General features: G+C 41.7%; 1 protein-coding gene across 1 annotated transcript; it reads right to left on the reverse strand.

The window, feature by feature from the left end:
* Positions 1–13950: 13950 nt before the first annotated feature.
* On the reverse strand, positions 13951–17278 carry LOC105203760 (neutral ceramidase). Its single transcript, XM_011172652.3, has one exon. The coding sequence runs from the start codon at positions 16806–16808 to the stop codon at positions 14658–14660; it is 2151 nt and encodes a 716-aa protein (XP_011170954.2). The 5' UTR covers positions 16809–17278; the 3' UTR covers positions 13951–14657.
* Positions 17279–19867: the final 2589 nt, after the last annotated feature.

A 19867-nucleotide genomic window follows, 5' to 3' on the forward strand; every position in this document is an offset into this window, starting at 1 on the left:
GCAAAATCTGTTCATTATTACAATGGACAGCAAAGAGATTAATGATATTTTGCTAGAAGTTTATTGAACTTGAAAACTTTTTTGCTGTATGAATGAAATTATTTTTGGAGCAAAGAAAGAGGGAAGAGCACACAGAGAAGGATTAGTATCGAATCACTGTTTCATATAAAAGTAAGAATATAAAATCTTCTTGGAAGAATTTGTAATCTTAAATAGACATAATTTGTTTACACAAGGAAATTACGTCTGTTTAAGATAACAAATTCTTCCAAGAACGTTTCATATTCTTGCATCTTGATTTGATAATAATTCTCTTTCTGTGCAGTAGTATTTTTCTAATAGCAAAAGTTTCGCTAAGAATATAGCATTTTGTTTTAACAATTTATGTTATTTAGCTAAATTTAACTTTGTAAAGCCAAATACACATAGCAAATTTTCTCTATTTTATAGCAGCAACATAGTTTCTGCTTTACTAACGAATAACTTCTAAAATTACACTGTGAAAAAAATTGGTTGAAAAACTAAAACATTTAGTCTCCGATACGTGCAATTAAATGAGCTGGTTTAATTAATTCTTGGTTAATAAATTGAAATGGTTGACGTGAATAAACTCAATTTTTTTTGTGTGCAATTAAATAATTGTTGAATCGATCTAATGTTTAGTCGTTAGATCGATGATTGTATCGTACTAAACATATTAGTTGTTTAACAAATTTTTTTCTCAATGTAGTTGTATCAGACTAAATTTTTTTCGTTGTCACACTACAAATATGTAAAGACAATTTTGCTACAATACCAAAATTATTTTTCTCCATGTAGAAAGTACAACGTATATATATATTCTTTTTTAACTTATATAGCTTTTTTTTATCATCTTCTGCGTCTTAATTAATATGCAAAAGGTGTCTCGGAACATGAATAATGACGAGTCATATCTTCACGGTGAAGAATAATATTTGACAATATTCCGCTCATAATGTCGATAATTCTTTTTTTCCTTATTACACGTGTGCATATGAAAAGCCACGGTCGCCAAAGCCGTAATCTCTTAACAAGAACGTTTATATCGTTAGTCATATTGGTAATATTTCATGATCGATGTCTCTTTGGTAATTGAAGAATCCTTAAAAGGACAGAGAAAGATTGTGTTCGATCTTATTTAACTTGATCCCGGTCACGAAAAACCGGTTTTAGCGTTTCTTCGTTATACTTCGCACGCATTGTGTGCACCTCATCCGCGGCAAAATTCTCAAGGAACTATTGAGACTTTCCATTTCGAAATGATGGATTCTATTAATTAATTCCCAAGGTGCAATATTGTCTTTATTATTGATATTTATGGCGCTATTAACCAAGTAACGTCTAAAAAATTTGTACGTCCTTCATCTCTTTTCACTTCACTAAATCATTTTTCTGTCAAAACACTTCTCTCTCTTTGCATCGCGCGCGCGCACGTGTACGGTATCTGTTTCCGTACACGGAAAGAACAACTTTGCTGAAATATAGAACTGAAAATAATTATGTTGAACGATAAAAAAAATATATTGAACGTTTAAACTGGTTGCTAAAATGTCAATACTCTTTGCAGCGATGTTATCATGCTTGAATGCCCTACGTAATTATTTTGATAGACCGACATAAAATTATTTCCTGACCTGTGTTTAGCTAAATTTTTAGCTACTACAGTAAATTATTCTTTCTGTGTGTATTTATTTCAAAATGTTCAGAGTGAACATGAAAATTTCCGAACGATAACTTTTCCCAATTACCGCAAGGAGTAATTGAAAACGTTTACACGATGACCCGCTAAATCAATTGTTCCAAACGATAAGAGAATCGCGATTCTTCCTAAGGATCGTTACGTATCTCGACGACATTTCGCAAGTCAGTAAGCGCGCGTCCGCGAATTGAAAGAAGACGATGAACAGCGTCGCTGCCTCAAAATGAAAAATAGCACCTCGCCCGGATTAGTACGTCGCGTATGCTCGTCACGGACACACGGTATGCCGCCTTAAATTATCGCCCCGATCGAACGGCGACGTGCGACGCGACGGGTCCAAAAGACGAAAAATAAAAGTTGCATTAAGTCGACGGGAATCCGCCCTCGCCGCGGGCACAATTTCTCTCGAACGATCCAGGTCGAAGTCTACGGCGCGAGGTAAACGAGGGGGAAAGAAAGGAAGGAAATTGCAGGTTCTCCTTTCGTTTAATAAATTTTATCGCGCGGGGATTACAACGTCGTCGGTCCTCTTTACAGAGCGGGCTACTTTGGGCCCGGGCCATGTGAGAAAGAGAGAGGTGCTCCGAAACGTTAATTTTTTTAATTTATCGTTTATTCTGATCCGCCGAGTTAACCTGCGCGGCGATCATAAAAATCGGCGTCGTAAAAATCGGACGTAATAATCGTTTTAGAAGCGCTCTCCGGGTGTCTGAGATTTTACCGATCGTTCGTGAGAATAATTGGCATCGCGCCGCCGCCGCCGGCGGCGGCGGCGGCAGCGACGCGCGGCGGGGATTTTCAATGTGTTGCGCGGCGCGTCAGAAAATGCTCCTTTCACCCGGATTCTGGCGCGGGAATGTCGTTGAAAGACGAACGACGAACCCGAGGATACGATAAGCGCGCACTGGCTGGATTCGCTCCGTTCGATTCGTTTCGATCTCGGGACGATCGGGTGGCCGGCGATATTAAAATCCTCCCTCGCGGCGGAGAACGGAGGGAGGATTTTAATATCGCCGGCCACCCGATCGTCCCGAGATCGAAACGAATCGAACGGAGCGAATCCAGCCAGTGCGCGCTTATCGTATCCTCGGGTTCGTCGTTTGTCTTTCAACGACATTCTTTTATATACGCGTATAAAGAGAGACGACGAAACGCGCGCGTGTTCGTACGGCGGCGCTCAACCGCCGGTATCTCGCCCACACCCGGGCACGCTCGATTTTTATTTATTTCGCCTCTACGTCCGCGGAGTGGAACAATTATCGAGCGTTAACATGACAGCAGGTACTTGGTTATTAACGAAATTGCCCGTGTTACTTTGGTGTATGCCCCGTCCTGTCCCGCCGCCCGCGCCCGGAGAAATCCAGCCCGCTGCGAGTTAATTGGACTACTTACATATTCCGGTCCGCAGGAATTTTTCCCCGCTCGCACGCTCACGCGAAAGGTCACGCAAACGCGGATGTAAAGGCGAGCGAACGGAGAACGGTGCCGGCGTATACGCGCACGCGTTCGCTGCCGCGATGCCAATTTTTCTCGTTTCGACCCAGAAAAATCGTCCGGGAAGTCCACGAACGATCTCGCGGGAGGCTCTCGCGGCATTATCTAATTACGGAATTAATATTCTCTGCACTTCGACTCGAACGAGAGCTCGAGGATGCAGTCGTCGTTCATAGGCAAGAGACACGGATAGGTTCTGAGCGCGACTGGTCGCAAGAACGAAACCGATCGACGAAAGAATCTCATTCTTTGGTTGATTTTAAATGGAGATTTTATCTGTTTTTTTTTTGGAAATTCTTTTGCTCGAGGTACGATCAGTTATTTTTAGAAAGACACTAGTCGGCAAAAGAAATCTCATTCTTCGGTTGATTTTGACGATGTACAGGATGTACAAGACATTTCTCAAAACATTGAGAGAATTATGAAAAAAATTACTGATTTTATACTGCATTTGAAAGTAGAACATATATTTAGTGGCGACTTTCTATCTGGATAAAAAATTGTTTTAATAAGAAGTAGACGTGTGCTCTAATGAAAATGTAATTAATAATGAAATAATGAAATAAATTTGATTTTTTTATTCGAGTACTCTAAACAAGTAAAGTTTCACTGCGATGCAAAGATTAGTTCTCTAAAATAAACCAAATTTATTTATTTACAAAATAACTAAACAGACGATCACAATGAAACTTTGTATAAATCATCTCGAGTACTTAAAGTACTTGTACAAAAAATTAAGATTTTTGTTAATGTTGCAAAAATTAATTTAAATTTTAATAATAGAAATAGAATAAATAAACAATAAAAATGTGTTGTTAAATAAAATAATAATTTGTCTCTAATTTATAACTCACTTGTTTTTTAACCGTTACTTGTTTAATTGCTTATGCATTGATCAAGCTTTAATGTTAATTTATTTATTTTATATAAAAATATGTTATTTGCACAACTTTTATATGCACATAATTTATTCGAAGTATTAACATTAAACAAATTTACAAATTTTATTTATTTTGCAGAGACTGTATGTGCATCCTTAAATAGACATTTTTATCTATTATTCTTTATGGAAATTTTTTATCCACTTATTTCAGAAACTCTTTTACTCGGCACAATTAATCCATCAACCTTAGAATTTCAAGAGCCGTAGAGGAAGGAAATGCCTCTTTCTAATAAATTTTAATGTAAGCTATTTTTAAATATGAAACATGTCGTTTTATTTGTAGAACAGAAGAGCAATTATCGAGAAAATTTTACGAAATAAATTCGCTTGTGGCGTGTTAACTGCCGCTGATTGCAGTGGCAATAAACGTGAAAACTTCTTCCGCGTTCTTTTCTTTTTTTTTTTTACATACGTTCGATGAATCAGTTTTATTTCGTTCGGTTTTGTAAAAGCGACAACGAGACGCAGGAAAAGTGCAACGCTTGCGGCTGTCTGGAATGTAGCGCCGTAAAAAGACTTCGCCTTGGCGGGGAATATAATTAATAGTGAAGAAATGGCTAGCGACTTTCCGTGCCGTGTGCGCGATTGTACGCGTGCACATATGTGCGTGAGCGTTCATTTTTCGTTTCTATTTATTGCGATATTGCGCGCGCATTGCAGGATTCGCTCAGTTTGGAAGAACAAAAATCAGGAGAATGCAGGAGGTTGACAAACGCGAAGAAATAAAAGAAAAATCTCAACCCCTCGATATCGCACGTGTAAGAATGTAACGCGGCGAATTTTAACAAGCGAATTCACGATAAATCGTGCAACGAAAAGTTACGTTGTAAATCCTATCTGCCTACCGTGGAACAAGTCACGCGTTATTTTGTGTATTGCCCACGCACGACGTTGCTGTAAATATAAAAAAAAAAAACACTTCTATAAAAATTTTATCGTTCGAAAGATAAGGGAGCAAACGCTCCTTTAAAGAAGATAACGCATTCGCGAGTCATCATCTATTTGATAAATCTTCCAAAACAAAGATGCAATCACACTGGATTTTTTTACAAATATATTTATTATAATAAACGGAAAGAAAATTTTCAGAAAGAAATTGCGGAAATCTCGACCAGAGAATATCTTATATACGTACAATAATTACGTACTTAATCTTAAATAAATAATTTATTTATTTGAAATCGTATAATTTTTAAAGAATCACGCAAGCAGAAGTGAGTGAAATATTCGAACACGAATCGCATCGGATAACATTTGATTTGTAGGATTTGAATCTTTGTGATTCGAATCTGAAGCATTCTAAGATTTCGAATCTAAGAGATTCGAATATAAATCACATATATTTCATAAATCATATTTCAAGTGACTTTATATAATCAATTATTATTTTTCTCACGTAGAAGTCTTTTCCTATTATTTATATAATGAAATTTAACAAAACGGTAATTACGTTATCAATTAAAAGTTGTGTCTTGACGACTCGATTTGACGTCGAAGATCTCGATTGCACGTTTCTACGCAACAGTTTGATCGATGCTAAAAGAAATTCATTGATTTGCAACATATTGAGCAATTTATCTCTCTCTCTCTCTCTCTCTCCTCATATTTTATTTTACATTCGTAAATTTCTTAAATTTCTTATTAATGCAGCTGTTTAGGAGAGCGGAACTTAATCTACGATATTTTTGGAGCAAAGTAGGGTCCAACGGATCGCCGAAGCCCGTTACATTCGTCGTATCTGGCCGGCGTAACTGTAAGCGAGGCGAAGATATCCATCGCAAATGATTTTCCATCCGAGAGACGGATGCGCGACGTCCTTCGTCGCTCTTCGACCGAGCGATCTCCTTGTACGGATCGAGATATCACTTCCGCTCGCCTAATCCCTCTTTCCTCTCTTTTCTTCTCTCTCTTATTTTTTTCTTTCGTTCTTTTCGCGCTTCGTTTCAGCGATCGCGCGATCGCGCGATCGCGCCATAACGCGCGATCCGCGCGGCGTTGAAATCGCTCCAAGTCCGCTCTCGCACGATTTCTAAATCGCGGAGCGATCGAGCGCAGTAGGTGCACTTTCTCCGTGCCTTTCTCGCACGGCATTAAGACACATCCCGGCGGCGGCTCCCGGGCACTCAGGACACTCGATCCGATCTAGGTCGGTTTGCGAATCCGAGTTGCCTGATCGCCCCGATTGAATTTCGGCGCGAGGATCGGAAAACCGATCGCCGTCGCCGCCCGCACGCGGGGCGTCCCGGCCATCCCGTACATTTCGCGTTGCGAAAGCGACGGACGTATACGTTCGGATCGCAAGCCCGAGCAACGACTGCAAGTAAGAGTGAATAACGGTTCTTACCGTTTTACTGTTACTAACGGGCAGTGTGGATTTCGTATATATGTCGGATATGCATACGCGGTATTTTATAATTTCGCGTTGAAAGAAATTTCAATCGAAGCATCGATTAGACGAAATGATCAAGTTACGTTATTCGCCGCACGTTTTCGCACGTGCACGGCCAGATGAAGCGAGTTTCGTCTTTCTCCTTTGCCCTAATTGGACAAATATTTCGCGCTGTACATGCACCCCGCGAGCGATCGCGAATAGCGCTTAGCTGGGATACGATAGAGCCGGCCGACGCCGCCGCGACGGAGCGGCGTACGCTACGTGTTCTCCTCTGGAATCTGCTCTCGTCGGTGGCCGTCGTGGGTGGGAGTCTAAAACTAGGCCTCGCGAGTAAGAACGCGAGTCTAACGGGTGTCTCGCTTCGCCGCGATTGCGCGCGCGCGCGATCGTTCTCCGGAATCTCTGGAGAAATTCGGAGAGGAAGGGGAGGTGAGAGGAGAATCCGCGTGCTCTCGGTACGGCTCGAGGAAATCTCGTTCCTCTCCGCCTGTCTCGATAAACTTAAAATTTTGCGAGCGGTGAAACGTATACCGCGTATGCTCTTCTCCGGCGAGAACATTCTCGGACACCCCGTCTCGGCCGCCTCGAGCGAAAACCTTTGAACGCGCGCGATCCTTTCTAAAGCGGCTCTCCCGGGAGTTTGGAGGATGCAAGGCGCGGGATAGGGGAGGCGGAATGAGAGGAATGCCGCACGTGAGGAGGAACGATCGTCGTCGTCGTCGTCGTCGTCGTCGTCGTCGTCCCGCGCGCGCGCGCAAACGCCGCGCGGCGCGGCGCGGAGCGGCGCGGCGCCCGCGTACGATACTCTCGCACGTACCCTACGTACCCTACATAAACGGCGACGCTAATGGACGCACACGTGACACAAGGCCGTGCGATCACCTTGGTGTGTTGAGGCCTGCCGAGACACCGGGACGTTTCTTTTTGCGCGGAGTAGCGGAACCGCCATTTTACAGTTAGCCCAGTCGGATGTTCGACCTTCTCTCCTCGCCGTCGCCGCGTCGCGAGCGGATCCGCGCGCGGCTACGATCGCGCGATGAACGCGGCGACGACGGTTCTCCGAATGCGAACGACGAAAACGCGCGGCCGGACGTTGAACGTCGTCCCGTCTCTTTTCCCTCTCTCTCTCTCTCTCTCTCTCTCTTTCTCTCTTTCTCTCTTTCTCCGCTTTTGTCCCGCGCTTTGCATTTTGCACCGCCAATTATTCGACGCGATAATAGCGGTCGATCGTACGCGGTGTGCGATTAAATAAAGACGGTCAGCGCCGGTTCCGCGCCGCGTTATGAAATCGACGAAAGCGAGGGAAAGTAACTCCTACGTCGCGCACTAGCAAATATCGCTTAACGCCAGGCGCACAGGAGTATTTGTTAGAAATTGTCGCGATACACTTATCCAGTTAGACAGATAATTGAGGTAATTGCTGGTATTAAAGTACATTGACACGTATTGCGCAGACATAATTATAAAACTCTCCACATTTAATTTACGTGATTTCCAGAGAGACAACGCTCGATAATTTTGTTTCGAAACATATCGGCAAATATTATCGGGATTATCTACTGTATGTTATATAAAACGTTAAAGAAACAATTAAGACTTTTTTCTTACTTTGAAGTGGATGTTAAAAATGTAGGTAACTCTTTTACACTGAGAGAAAAAAATTAATAAATATTTGTTTGAAGAATGCAATGAAATATTTACTTTAAATGTAAATAAATATTTATTTAGTTCAAGAACCACTTATTTAACCATACTTTTTTTATTGAGTAAAAATTTATGTACCGCAAGTAAATATTTCATTGCAAGTGTTCATTGTTCAAACAAATATTTATTAAAAAATTTAATAATTCTTTTCTCACTGTAAATTAAAACAGTTTGAATCTTGAGCAAGAAATAGATGTAATATTTTCTTTTTTTTTTTTTTTTCGAAAATAAATCTTGCGTTTCTATTACAAAAATGTAGCATTTTCTATTCGATGGTCGCGTTTTTCGAAATGATCCGCGAGAGAGCCCTATAAATATTCTACGGGACACGCGGAGCCGACTCAGGAATCGTAAAGATCAAGCCGGAATCCATCGAACGGATATCGCGTGCTATATGAGTGAAAATTGCGTAAGTGGGATCAACCGCTCAGCTCTCGCCGGCTCGTCGCGAGACATCGCGGCCATTCGCGCGAATGCGATAGCGACGTGGAGAGCGGTAACATTAAAACATAACGAAACAATACACGTTACACGCGCTGATTGGCCCCTCTGGACCGAGCGCGCCTTCTTTTCCTTTCTCTCCCTCTCTCTCTGCGCCCTCTCTTTCTCTCTTTTTCTCTGTTTTTTCTCTCTCTCTCTGTTTCTCTCCCGCCGCCGCTGCCGCCGCTGCCACCGTCAACGCCGCGTCGCTGAAAAGCTTATACCTACGTCGGTGTCGGCGTCAACGTCAGCGTTTCCCGGCGACCTTGCCGATTATGACACACTTGTTAACACACACCCGCGCATCTGTACGTATTTACACACGTGCGCCGGCGTGCAGCACGTCGAATCCACCACGCGCGCGCGTCGATTCCCCGCGCGCGAAAGGCGAGGCGAGGAGACGCGCAAATATTTGGGTCCGCGCGAGCGCGGGCCGCCGGCTGGCGGCTGCGTGCGGAAGCGAGACACGTCCAAGATAAAACGAACGTCTTAATGCGGGACCCGTTTGTTGCGTGGCACTCTGCGCCCGCGGCCGCGCAGGTGCGCGTAAGCGTCGCTGCTGCATCAACAAATTCATTTATCAGCGGTGAAACCGCTTCGATTAATTATAATGAATAATCGCGAACGCGAGGCTCGATCGCTGCGCGTCGCGCGAGGCGGCCGAAGAGGACGCGATGCAACGCGTGCGACGAGACGCGCGCGATTCCGCGCTCCAGGCCGCGCTCCAGCCTCACGAAACTGCTGCGGCTCCTTCGCCAAAGTTGCTAAATCCCGTCCCATTAACCTCTTGATCGGCGATTACGAGCGAGCGGATAATGATCGACGATTCTGCGGTTTCGCTCGAGCGGCTCTTGATAAGTTCATTCGAAACTGCTCGCGAAACGCACGATCGGCCCGAAACCATCGATCGCCAAAGTTTTTTATCATCGTTTTCCCTCCCTCTCCCCCGTCTAACGCTCGATCGCGTCATAATGCCTCCGATACTCGTGATATAAATCTTTCTCGCGCCGATCGGTGAAACTCGTTAGAAACTCTCGGCTCCGCTCGGCTCGGCCCGACTCGCTTCGGTTCGCACGCGGCACGCCGCGAAAAAATGCATTCGCCAAGAAACGTTCGTAATTCGTAATTAAAACGCCGCTGTTGCGAAAAGGGCGCAAATTCACTGATTTACGCGGCGTTGTACTCTCATCGTCACTTGTATCGATCTACGCCGAGAGATTTTGTTCGCTGATCCAGAGAAGAATCCATGCGGCACGTCTTAAATCGTTTCTAAATTTTTTTAAGTCGTTATCTCGAAAAGTTGCACAGATTCAATCTTTACTCTGCAGGAGTGGATTTTTATTCTTATTAGAGTAACAAATTTTACTAAAAAAATTACACAGGCTCAATTTTTATTTATTTAGAATAGTGTTTCGTCATACGAGATTTAGAGAATATCTTGTTAAAATATCTGAGGTACTTAAGTCGAACGAGACTCAACACTAAATAAGGTCCGCTTTTAAATTCACTACTTAAAAACGCGCTTTAAGCCTAGAATACATGCTTAAAAGGTGTGTCATAAGAAGCAGGTAAAGAGGAGCTGGGGAATTATCATAAAACCAGCAGCAACGTGTTTATTTAGTGCAACAAAAACTTGTGACGATAAGTGGATAAATGACCAGTTTTTATAAAAATTCACAGCACAATTTATTAAGTATATAATTATTTTATTATTACAGTATATTGTAACATTATTCAACTTTATAATTATAGAAAAAAATAAATATATGTATCGATTTCTTGGAATAAGATTACTTTTTTTACAAATAATATAGTTATTAAGCCATTTGTTTGTTACGTGCGTCAGAGAATAACGATATTCAATGCTGCAAGCTTTTGAGAAGTCAAAATTACTCTTAAAAAAAAACCAAGAATTTTTAAACGGTCGAAAATTAATTTCAGACAAAATTGTAGATAATTGTGATATTTAACAGTAGAGTAGACTCTAAGAGATTGTTATTTTCAATTTATTTTTTATTCGGCCTTGTTGAAAACACAAGTATTTAATAAGACTCAATGTTAGAGTTAAAATAACTTTTTTTGATTATTTATGTAGACGTTTTATGTGGAAGATAATTTTAGTTTTAATTTTATTTTTTGTCGGTTTTTGAATTTCAAATTTGTTTTTTTTGTGATTGATTTGAAATAAACATTTTATTTTTACTTGCTAGTTTATTTCAATATCTTCATAAACAGAGTTTATAAAAAATAAAATAAGTTAGGTGAATCTTATTCGATTCAGGTATCTTATCAAAGATAAAATAAAAAATTTTTTTAATTAATAACTTTGTTCATTTGAATAACAGAATACAGCATAGGAAAGCCATGACATTGATGACTCCTTCTTTTCAAAATGTTCGAAGACGAGGTGTTGTTTAAGAAGGTTGCTTAATAACGTTGCAACCCGTTTTGCAACAATAATATTTTTCTGACGAGAAGGCATTCGGCAATTGCGAAAATTTCCTGAAACGCAGTATATTCTTCGTAATACTGCGTACTCTCTTTCTTGAATAACCGATTCGTTTTTCGAAGAAGATCGGCTATCTTTATGCAACACGAAGGTGATAGGCAATCAGGGTCAGAGGTAATCTGTGCGTGCATGCACTGATAAAGATGGGCTCGTTTCGCAGAAGAACACTACGAACGCACGAAATTTGCAATAATTTCGCGGAGCGGAGCCTCAGGTCAGCAGCTTCGCGCGTGAAAATTAATATCTCGCGATATAATTACGGTTATTCCAAGTCCTGGCGCGGCGGGGGACAATCGTGTCGCGTCTATTGTGCGTCTACTGCGCGACACTCTGACAACCCGTTCGCAACTCGATATTCCATAATCCCCGAGCCTTTACCCAAAGCCGATTTAGACTATTGTTTCGCGCGCTCCGCCGCGCGTTTCACTCGATACTCCGCGCACTCGATCGAGCGCGATCTTTCCTCGAGCGCGCTCGAAAGGCGCGACCGGCCTCTAAAGTTACCCGTGAAGCTCTCGCGTAACTTGCGCTTTCGATAGACCGATGCGCCTATCGTCTAGTACCCAGACGCCCGTGTTCGCCACCAAGAAAACCGATGCCCGCGAGCTGCGTTACGCGTGATCGATCAGCCGATGGTCACTCGCACCGATATTTTAATTTATAAGATATAAGATCAATACGCGACCAGGGCATATATTTTTAATTTTGATAAGATAAAGCCGCAAGGCACAATATCGTCGGCTCTCTCTTTCTCTCTCTCTTGATTGAGGCAAATCGGTCGAGAACGGCCGTGAATATATTTTTTTTCCATTTTGTTTCTCCTCTTTATTTCGACCTCTCTCTCTCTCTCTCTCTCTCTCTCTTTTTCCTTCTCTCGATAAGCGTATAATACGCGAACGCGCACCCGCGGCCACCACCTAAGCGATTCTCCTGCCGAGGACGAAGACGTGGCGCGTGATCGACCGTGAATGTGTAAATATTTCGGGACGCGTCAATAAATGGAAGATCGCTGTTAATAAACGCGTTGCGTGGAAAAGCACGGCTCGCTTATTATTGCGCTGCAACACACACACACACACACACACACACACACGCTGCTGGGCCTCCTTATTTTCTTTTCGTTGCACTCGACTTATACCGAGCTTATCTCGACCTCGCTCTCGATCGGCGCATACCTATACGGGCGTCATGTGCGTTCCAAAAAATAATTGGCCCGTATCTGTGTATACCTATAGGAGATACTTTCCTCCTTCACCTCCTCCTCCTCCTCCTTTTTCTCCTCCTTCTCCTCCTCGTCTTGAGCGCCCGCATAAATTGTCCGTAACACGTTTTACGTTCACCCCGCGAATCGCAGGAGGGACATTCATTCCGCTCGTTGCGTTCGCGAGGATCGAGCGTAACTCTTATCTCGAGATGACGGAATCCCACTTCGTTTAGAGTTATATTCCACAAATTCAGCCAGAACGCATTCGTGGAAAAAAAAACAGCGTCCATGTTTGTCGGGGAATCTGTTATTGGAATAATTCGCGAGACACGTCTGCGTTTATCTTTCCTCCTAAAAGAAAAGAAGCGTGAAGATTGATACCTTCGCGCCGCTAACGAGCGACGTCTTTTTTTTGCGTCTATTATAAATGAGATAAATAATACAGCACATTATAACCGTTGTCCCGTGTGAATCATAAATTATTCGCGACAGTTATTATCTTTACAGATACTAGACATTCGTTAACGGCCGTTAAATTGAAACGGCGGCAAATCTTGCTTAAGTAGGGAATTAATTCCCCGGTCGTCGGTCGTCTACGGCCGCAATCGTTGTTTTCGCTACCGGATGCTCGATTATTTCTCGATAATGCCAAGAACGAGAGAACCGGATTATACTATGTGTTTACTTAATTAGCCGTCGCCGCCGCCGCTCGCTGATTAGCCGTTTGCAAAGTCGAGCTTTACATACCGCTTTGATACCGCGCGTGCTCGTTATCGCCCGTTGCATTCGGTGCCCACTGTCACGGGAGGCGAAATGACGGGTTTCGCGCCGCAATTAAATGAACGCACGCAACGGCCACGATATTATTCAATACGGTGAAAGTGACTCCGATATTGTCGCAATGATAAAGGATACGCGGTATTTCTTCGGTCTAGATTGTATCGCGCTTTAGCGCGCTTGCCTTCCACACGGTTTCCAGCTTGTCGAACGAAAATTTGCCACGTGAACACACGCCCTCACATTGCTTTACGTCGACGTTAAAAAATAACATGTCTGTTATTGAATATTGAAGTCCGGAAAGCCGTTTGCTCGAATACTCAGGGCAGCACGTCATAGAAAAAGCATTGCAAAATATTGCTCCAATGTTTCAACAACATTGCAGCAATGATAAAATGTCCGTTTCAGACCCTATAAACGCTACAATATTATTTAATTTTAAATAATATTCCTGAAATATTACCTAATATTAATAAAAAATTGTTATATGAATATTATATAAATGTTGTATGAGAATTAAATAATATTATTTACTTCAATTTTAAATTATCAGGAATATTATAACTTTTAAATGTAATAATTATAAAGTTTACGAATATTTTATGCATAATAATTCACATTAATTTTTGAACAAAAATAATATTCATAGAACATTTTCATAATATTCCACAGATATTAAAATAATATATTACAAATATTTTCATTTAATTTATTGAGCAGTAGCTATTGCACATTACAAGATTGGCTGAGATATAAACGCAAGATAAATTATAAATAAAAATGCAAAAATGTTAATAACTAACGGGGAAAAGACGAGGCGAATCGAATGACAAGAACACACTAGCGTCAATGGTTGATAGTACATTTTTAACTGTGGAACGATTACTTTTATGGTACTGGGGTCGAGTCAGGTGAACATTACGTGGGAAATTCCACAAGGAATTTCCCACGTAATGATCATCTGACTCGACCCCAGTATCACGAAAGTTCGCCTCCAGTGAAATTTGGTCTCCCAATTAGCATCCGTGGCGATCGGTATCCATACTTCATCATCGCTCCACAGTTAAGAACGTACTATCAACCGTTAAATTGTTACGGGGATAACCGGCGACCAAAATCGTCGTAACTGTGTCACCGGGCGACTTTTGGCGGCTCTTGAGAGAGTTGATTCATTCGTAAAATCAATATGCATATCCTTACGGTCCGCAGTCATTTTCATCTAAAAGTTCCTGCACTGAACATCCGTCAACTTGTAAAATAAGCATAATAATTTCCTTGATTATAAAACCATACAGGAAAGGAAAAGAGAGTTGATTCAATCGTAAAATCAATATGCATATGTGTAAATAAAATATCCTATTCAATTAAATTGCAAATTAGCGAACGTATGAAAGCATGCGGGAATGGACAAGAGAGTTGATTACTGACAAGTCGTCATCCATAGTAACGTTGACGGATGTTCAGTGCAGGAACTTTCAGGTGAAAATGATTGGTGACACCGTAGTAAGGATACACGCCACCAAAGATGTAGCGATAATAACCATTGTGTCTGATACGATATTCGCCCGGTTCAACGTCCTGTGGGATTTCCCACGTAATGGTCACCTGACTCGACCTCAGTAACATGGAAGTTCGCCTCCATATAAATTTGGTTTCCCAATCAGCATCCGTAGCGATCGGTATCCATACTTCATCGTTGCCTAATCGCTCCACAGTTAAGAACGTACTATCAACCATTAAATTGTTACGGGGATGACCGGCGACAAAAATCGCCGTAACTGTGTCACCGGGCGATGCGTATTTTGGCGGTTGCTGGATAACATCCCCGAAGTTGTGTCCCCATGATGGAAAGTCGTAGAGTACGGGCGATACAAGACTAATCAAGTTACTTTCCAGCAACTTCGGAGCGGGTGGTCCTGGTGGAACGGGTTTACTTTGAATAGCTGCCTGTACCAGTTCCCGATATTGCTTCAAGTATATTGTAAGCGTATGCGGACCGTAAATCGTCGATGCGCCTTCGTATCTCTGTATTTGATACTCCTCGGGCGTCGTTATGTAATCACTGTAAATATTGCAGAGCCCTGCGACTATTACGAACGTTTCGTTGACGGACGCATCGTTCATGACTTTCTTGATAGCCTCTCGCAATCTTCTTCCGGACATTGTTGTGAATTCACCGGGCACGCCGGCAATGACAACGTTTCCGATTACGGCTACTTGTGTCGAGACGATGTTCGGTTGCCATTGATAGGGTTGTTTCATCCGTCCGGTGGCTAACAAAATAGGTTTCGGGCTGTGACAGTGAATATCGCTTTTCGTGGGAGCAATCCAAAAATTTTGTACGGCGTTCCAAAAGGGATTGGACGTTGTGGTTCCTTGTTTGAAAGCGAACGAGCCAGGTCCGTCAATCGTACCAGCTGCGAAACTGTAACCCATCGCAGGTACACATCCGTGCACCTCCTCAAAGTTGCCCGTTGTCTCGTTATAGAATTCCGCGGACTGTTCCGGCATGTCGACGTACTGGTGAACCACTCGTACCGGTCCAAACACTTCCTCCACCGCTTGGTTACTTTGCCATAATCTCACGGACTCTTGGTATATTTTGTGAGCAATAATGCTCGTGCTCTCAAACATATCCTTTCCAGGACCTGAGGCGAAGCACATTTCCTTCTTTCCAGGGCACTTATATTGATCAGAGCAGTTATTTCCAGAGAATTCGCACTTTGGTCCACGTGTATTTGGCGAAACGTCGCCAAGATTAGTCGAGGCAAAGGCAGCTACGAACGAACCTGTGCCAACCGCGGCGTTCTTATTCATCATTTTCTCGAAAAGGATTGAAGCATAGCCCACATTGTCGCTGGAGACCAGGTGGTTCGTGTTATTCATACTAGTTGGATGCACGGCGAACCAATTTATAGCACCCAAGGGCGTATCATCAGTACCGATAAATCGCATCTGTGTTAGTGTCTTGTCTACGTCATACTCATATTTATCTCTCTCCGATTTTGGATTATTAAGATACGCCTGCGGACTCCTATTAATGTTAGCGCCCAAAACTTGTCCCTGAGTGATAAAGATTCTTCCGGGCACAACGGCATTGTGAGCACGCTGGATGCTCTTCGCGATGCCATTGACGATAGCGTCGAATGATTCTCTGACGAAGCCAAACGTGGTCAAATCGAAAAGGACATGTAGCATGAAGCCACCGGGGGCTGAGTGCGTGTGCGTGCCACTAATCATCACGTTCCTCTCCGTATACATGTCGCCAAATTGAGTTTTCAATTTGCGCAATACCTCTTGTCGGACATCACTGCCTATCATAGCACTGTCCACGCTGACAAATACGAATCTTTCCACGCCGTCGTCAATTATGAAGGCTCTAGAAAACGTTCGAAGATGAAGACCATTTCCCTTCTGATCCATTTTCGCATACCCCATGAAGACAATTCCCGCCGTCGGTCCTGTGCTGTCAGCTCTTCCGACGCCGATACTGTACAAAGCGAGAGCGGTAGGCGACAGTAACAGGAGAAGCCATAACGCAGATAAACCACGAGTTTTTAGGAGAGACCGCGCGAAAGTATCCATTCCAGTTTTGTGAGTCCCGAGTTCAGTTGTCCGAACTGTCACATTCACTTCAACGTTAATCACATGTAATTGTTCTATCGGTGCTGCCTGCTCTTTTGTAATAAACAAATACAATCGGCAAATCGGATCACGATTGTCACAAAATTGGCGAACTCTTTTACGTATTGTCTTCTTTTTTTTGGCCTTTGAATTTCTGGCTCCAACAGAGCTACAGCGCCACGTTTAATTAATTATGTAATTTCTTATAAACAGAGCGTCACCACTTTCGGTCATGTACAGTCACCAGTAGAGAACTTCCAGGGATGCGTTCCAAAATTCTGCTCGTCGGGCAGAGTAACTTTGAGTAACCAATCAGGATGAAAAAAATCTCGAGATTTCTCAAGATTTCTTAATTCTGATTGGACACTCCATGTTACTCTCTCCAGCGAGTAAAATTTTGGAACATACCCTAGGACAGAATCTCCAACTGTGTCACGTGACCTATTCTATAATTGGCTGGTATCAATGTATGGATTTTGCATTGTGACGCCAATGCGTTGTGCCGAGATGCAAGTCAACGGTTGGCCGCGAGGAGCCATCGGTCGCTCGCGTTTCGATGTCAATGCATTGGCGTCACAATGTAAAATTCGTACATTGATGCCAATCACAGCATAGGCCATGTGACACAGTCTGGCGAGTCTCTCGCCTAAAAGTTCTCTAGTCACCAGTAATGGTAACATAAAACAAAGAGAAATATATCACAGCTGATGCATGACGAGTTTACACGAAATTTGCGTAATTAACGTACTAACCGGCGTTATAACACTGCGCCAATTAACATGAAACAGCGAGAAGTATTTTCGCGAGATGAACGCGATCCTGGTTCACTTGATCGCGTTACCGAGATCGAGTCGACTCTGCTGGACCACTTCACAGGCGAGAAAAAGGAACTTGCGGTGCCAGCTGAGACCGTAACAGAAACAGACCACCGGCCCGTCACCATGGAAGAAACTTTACATATTATATAAAGCGGACATATAACATTAAGATAATATTCCTATAATATTGAAAAGTATTATATTCTTGGAATATTATTTTAATATTAGTTTAATTTTTAATAATATTTGTGTAATGTTCTAAGAATGTTGTAGTGCATGTTGCAGCAGCATATATAATATTAACGTAGTATATAGTATTAATGTAGCTGCAACGTTACGTATCAATATTTCTGAAGCTATCTATATTTTATCATTGTTGCAATATTGCTGAAACATTGTAGCAATATTTTACAAGATTTTTGCTATTTTGTGCTGTATTTATCACGCCGCCGCGAGGCGGCGGTAAAACGACGGCGAGCAAACGGACCCGACATCGACACTTCTATCCTTTCTTTTTGCGTTGAGTTTCGCGAGGTGAGCCGAATTTCAATAGACCCCGCTTACGTGCGTTTCACTCGTAATATCAGAGAAACAACCAGTTTCTCCGATTATGCGAGAGACACATCGGGCCGATCCTCGTATAAGTTCGCTGCATTCAAAGAGAAACCATAAAACGGTCAAATATGGTGACATTTTCGTATCACGGCCGTAAATACAATCGTCGATACGTTTTTACACGTTCGTATTTAAAAGTTCCATAAATATCGGTCAAGGATCAATTTTGAAAGGTGATAGGAAATTAAGATAGAACATCGAAAAAGTCTCATTCTTTGAAATCAGCGAAAAGAACTTTGTTTTATGAATGTCAGCGAAAGTATTTCCCATAATTAAAACTGAGACTTGCCAACAAACAATTTCTAAACGTAACACAGAAAGAATGATTTTATGTAAAGTATCTGAAATTTTAGTTAGGCACAGAAACGAATTATGCTCTGATAAACTATAAAAAAAATTGGATGCTCAAACTGGTTGCTAGAAAGTTAAAATGTTCTTTTGCAACATTATTAGCATGCTTGAATATTTTATTATACCTATGATTGAAAGGTTTTCTATGAAAATCAGCTCTAAAAAGTTAAATTTTCAGTAAACAAGCAGCATTTCATTTTGAATCATTTCGTTATGTATGTATGTATGTATGTATATTTTAATGATCCCCTTGGGGGGTTACATGTCTTTACGCCCCGTTCGTTATGTAAATATGGTAATTTTTTCTCGAAGATATAATGCATAGAAAGAACCTTGGTAAGCAAGAAACATTAAACTAATATTTAGAAATGTTAATTTCTTTTAAAACGTTTTAAAATAATATTGCATAAACATTTTAAAAAGATTATTTGACACATGATTTTTTTTTAAACACTACTGAAATGTTTTAAAAAACGTTATTTCAACGTTATGGTCAAAATTTATTTATATTGATGTTATATACGACGTTAAATATGACATATTTGAAAACGTTTTATGTTGTAAAATATCGCCGTAATAATAATGATTTTATGCTTACTGGGACGATTTGGCTAAATGCTAAGTTATCTAAAAATCTAACTGGATACGAATCTGAAAATAATTTTGTTAAATCTTTAAAATAATTATGTAGAACGCTTAAATTGGTTGCTAGACTGTCGAAACTTTTTGCAGCATCGTTCATCATGCTCGAACGTTCTTAGTAATTATATAATGACTCAACAAAATGACTTTTAGATCTGTATTTAACTGAATTTTTAGATAGTCCAGTAAAATTTCTTCTATGTATAATTCACTAAATTTACCTTGAAAACTTTTAAAATCAAATTATTAAAAAAATGTTTTCTATGTCACAATTGTATAGTATCGTCGGAACATGTTTTATTAATATCAGCTGATTATTGTTTCAGGGTGAAGGGCTCGGATTAGACAGCAGGCTACGAGATTATCGGAATGCCTGCGACGGTCGATGCAGGTTGCACATTCCCGAAAATTGGAATCGCAAAGCGCAAAGGTATTTTTCATCATAATAAAGCGCGCGGCTCGTCGAGCGTGAAATAACTTGGAGCCGCGGCGTTTCACAGAGGTTCGCGCGATTATTAGCCGCTATCGTGTACTTACGCAACCGTCCTGTATTCGGAACGATGATATTTGCATGTTTCCGGGTATACCTGAGTT

Source organism: Solenopsis invicta, chromosome 16, assembly GCF_016802725.1.
Source record: "Solenopsis invicta isolate M01_SB chromosome 16, UNIL_Sinv_3.0, whole genome shotgun sequence".
Lineage (NCBI taxonomy): Eukaryota > Metazoa > Arthropoda > Insecta > Hymenoptera > Formicidae > Solenopsis > Solenopsis invicta.

What these genes read in the sequence shown, in the direction of transcription:
- LOC105203760 (XM_011172652.3), bottom strand. Translation starts at nt 16,808, where the DNA reads ATGGATACTTTCGCGCGGTCTCTCCTAAAAACTCGTGGTTTATCTGCG.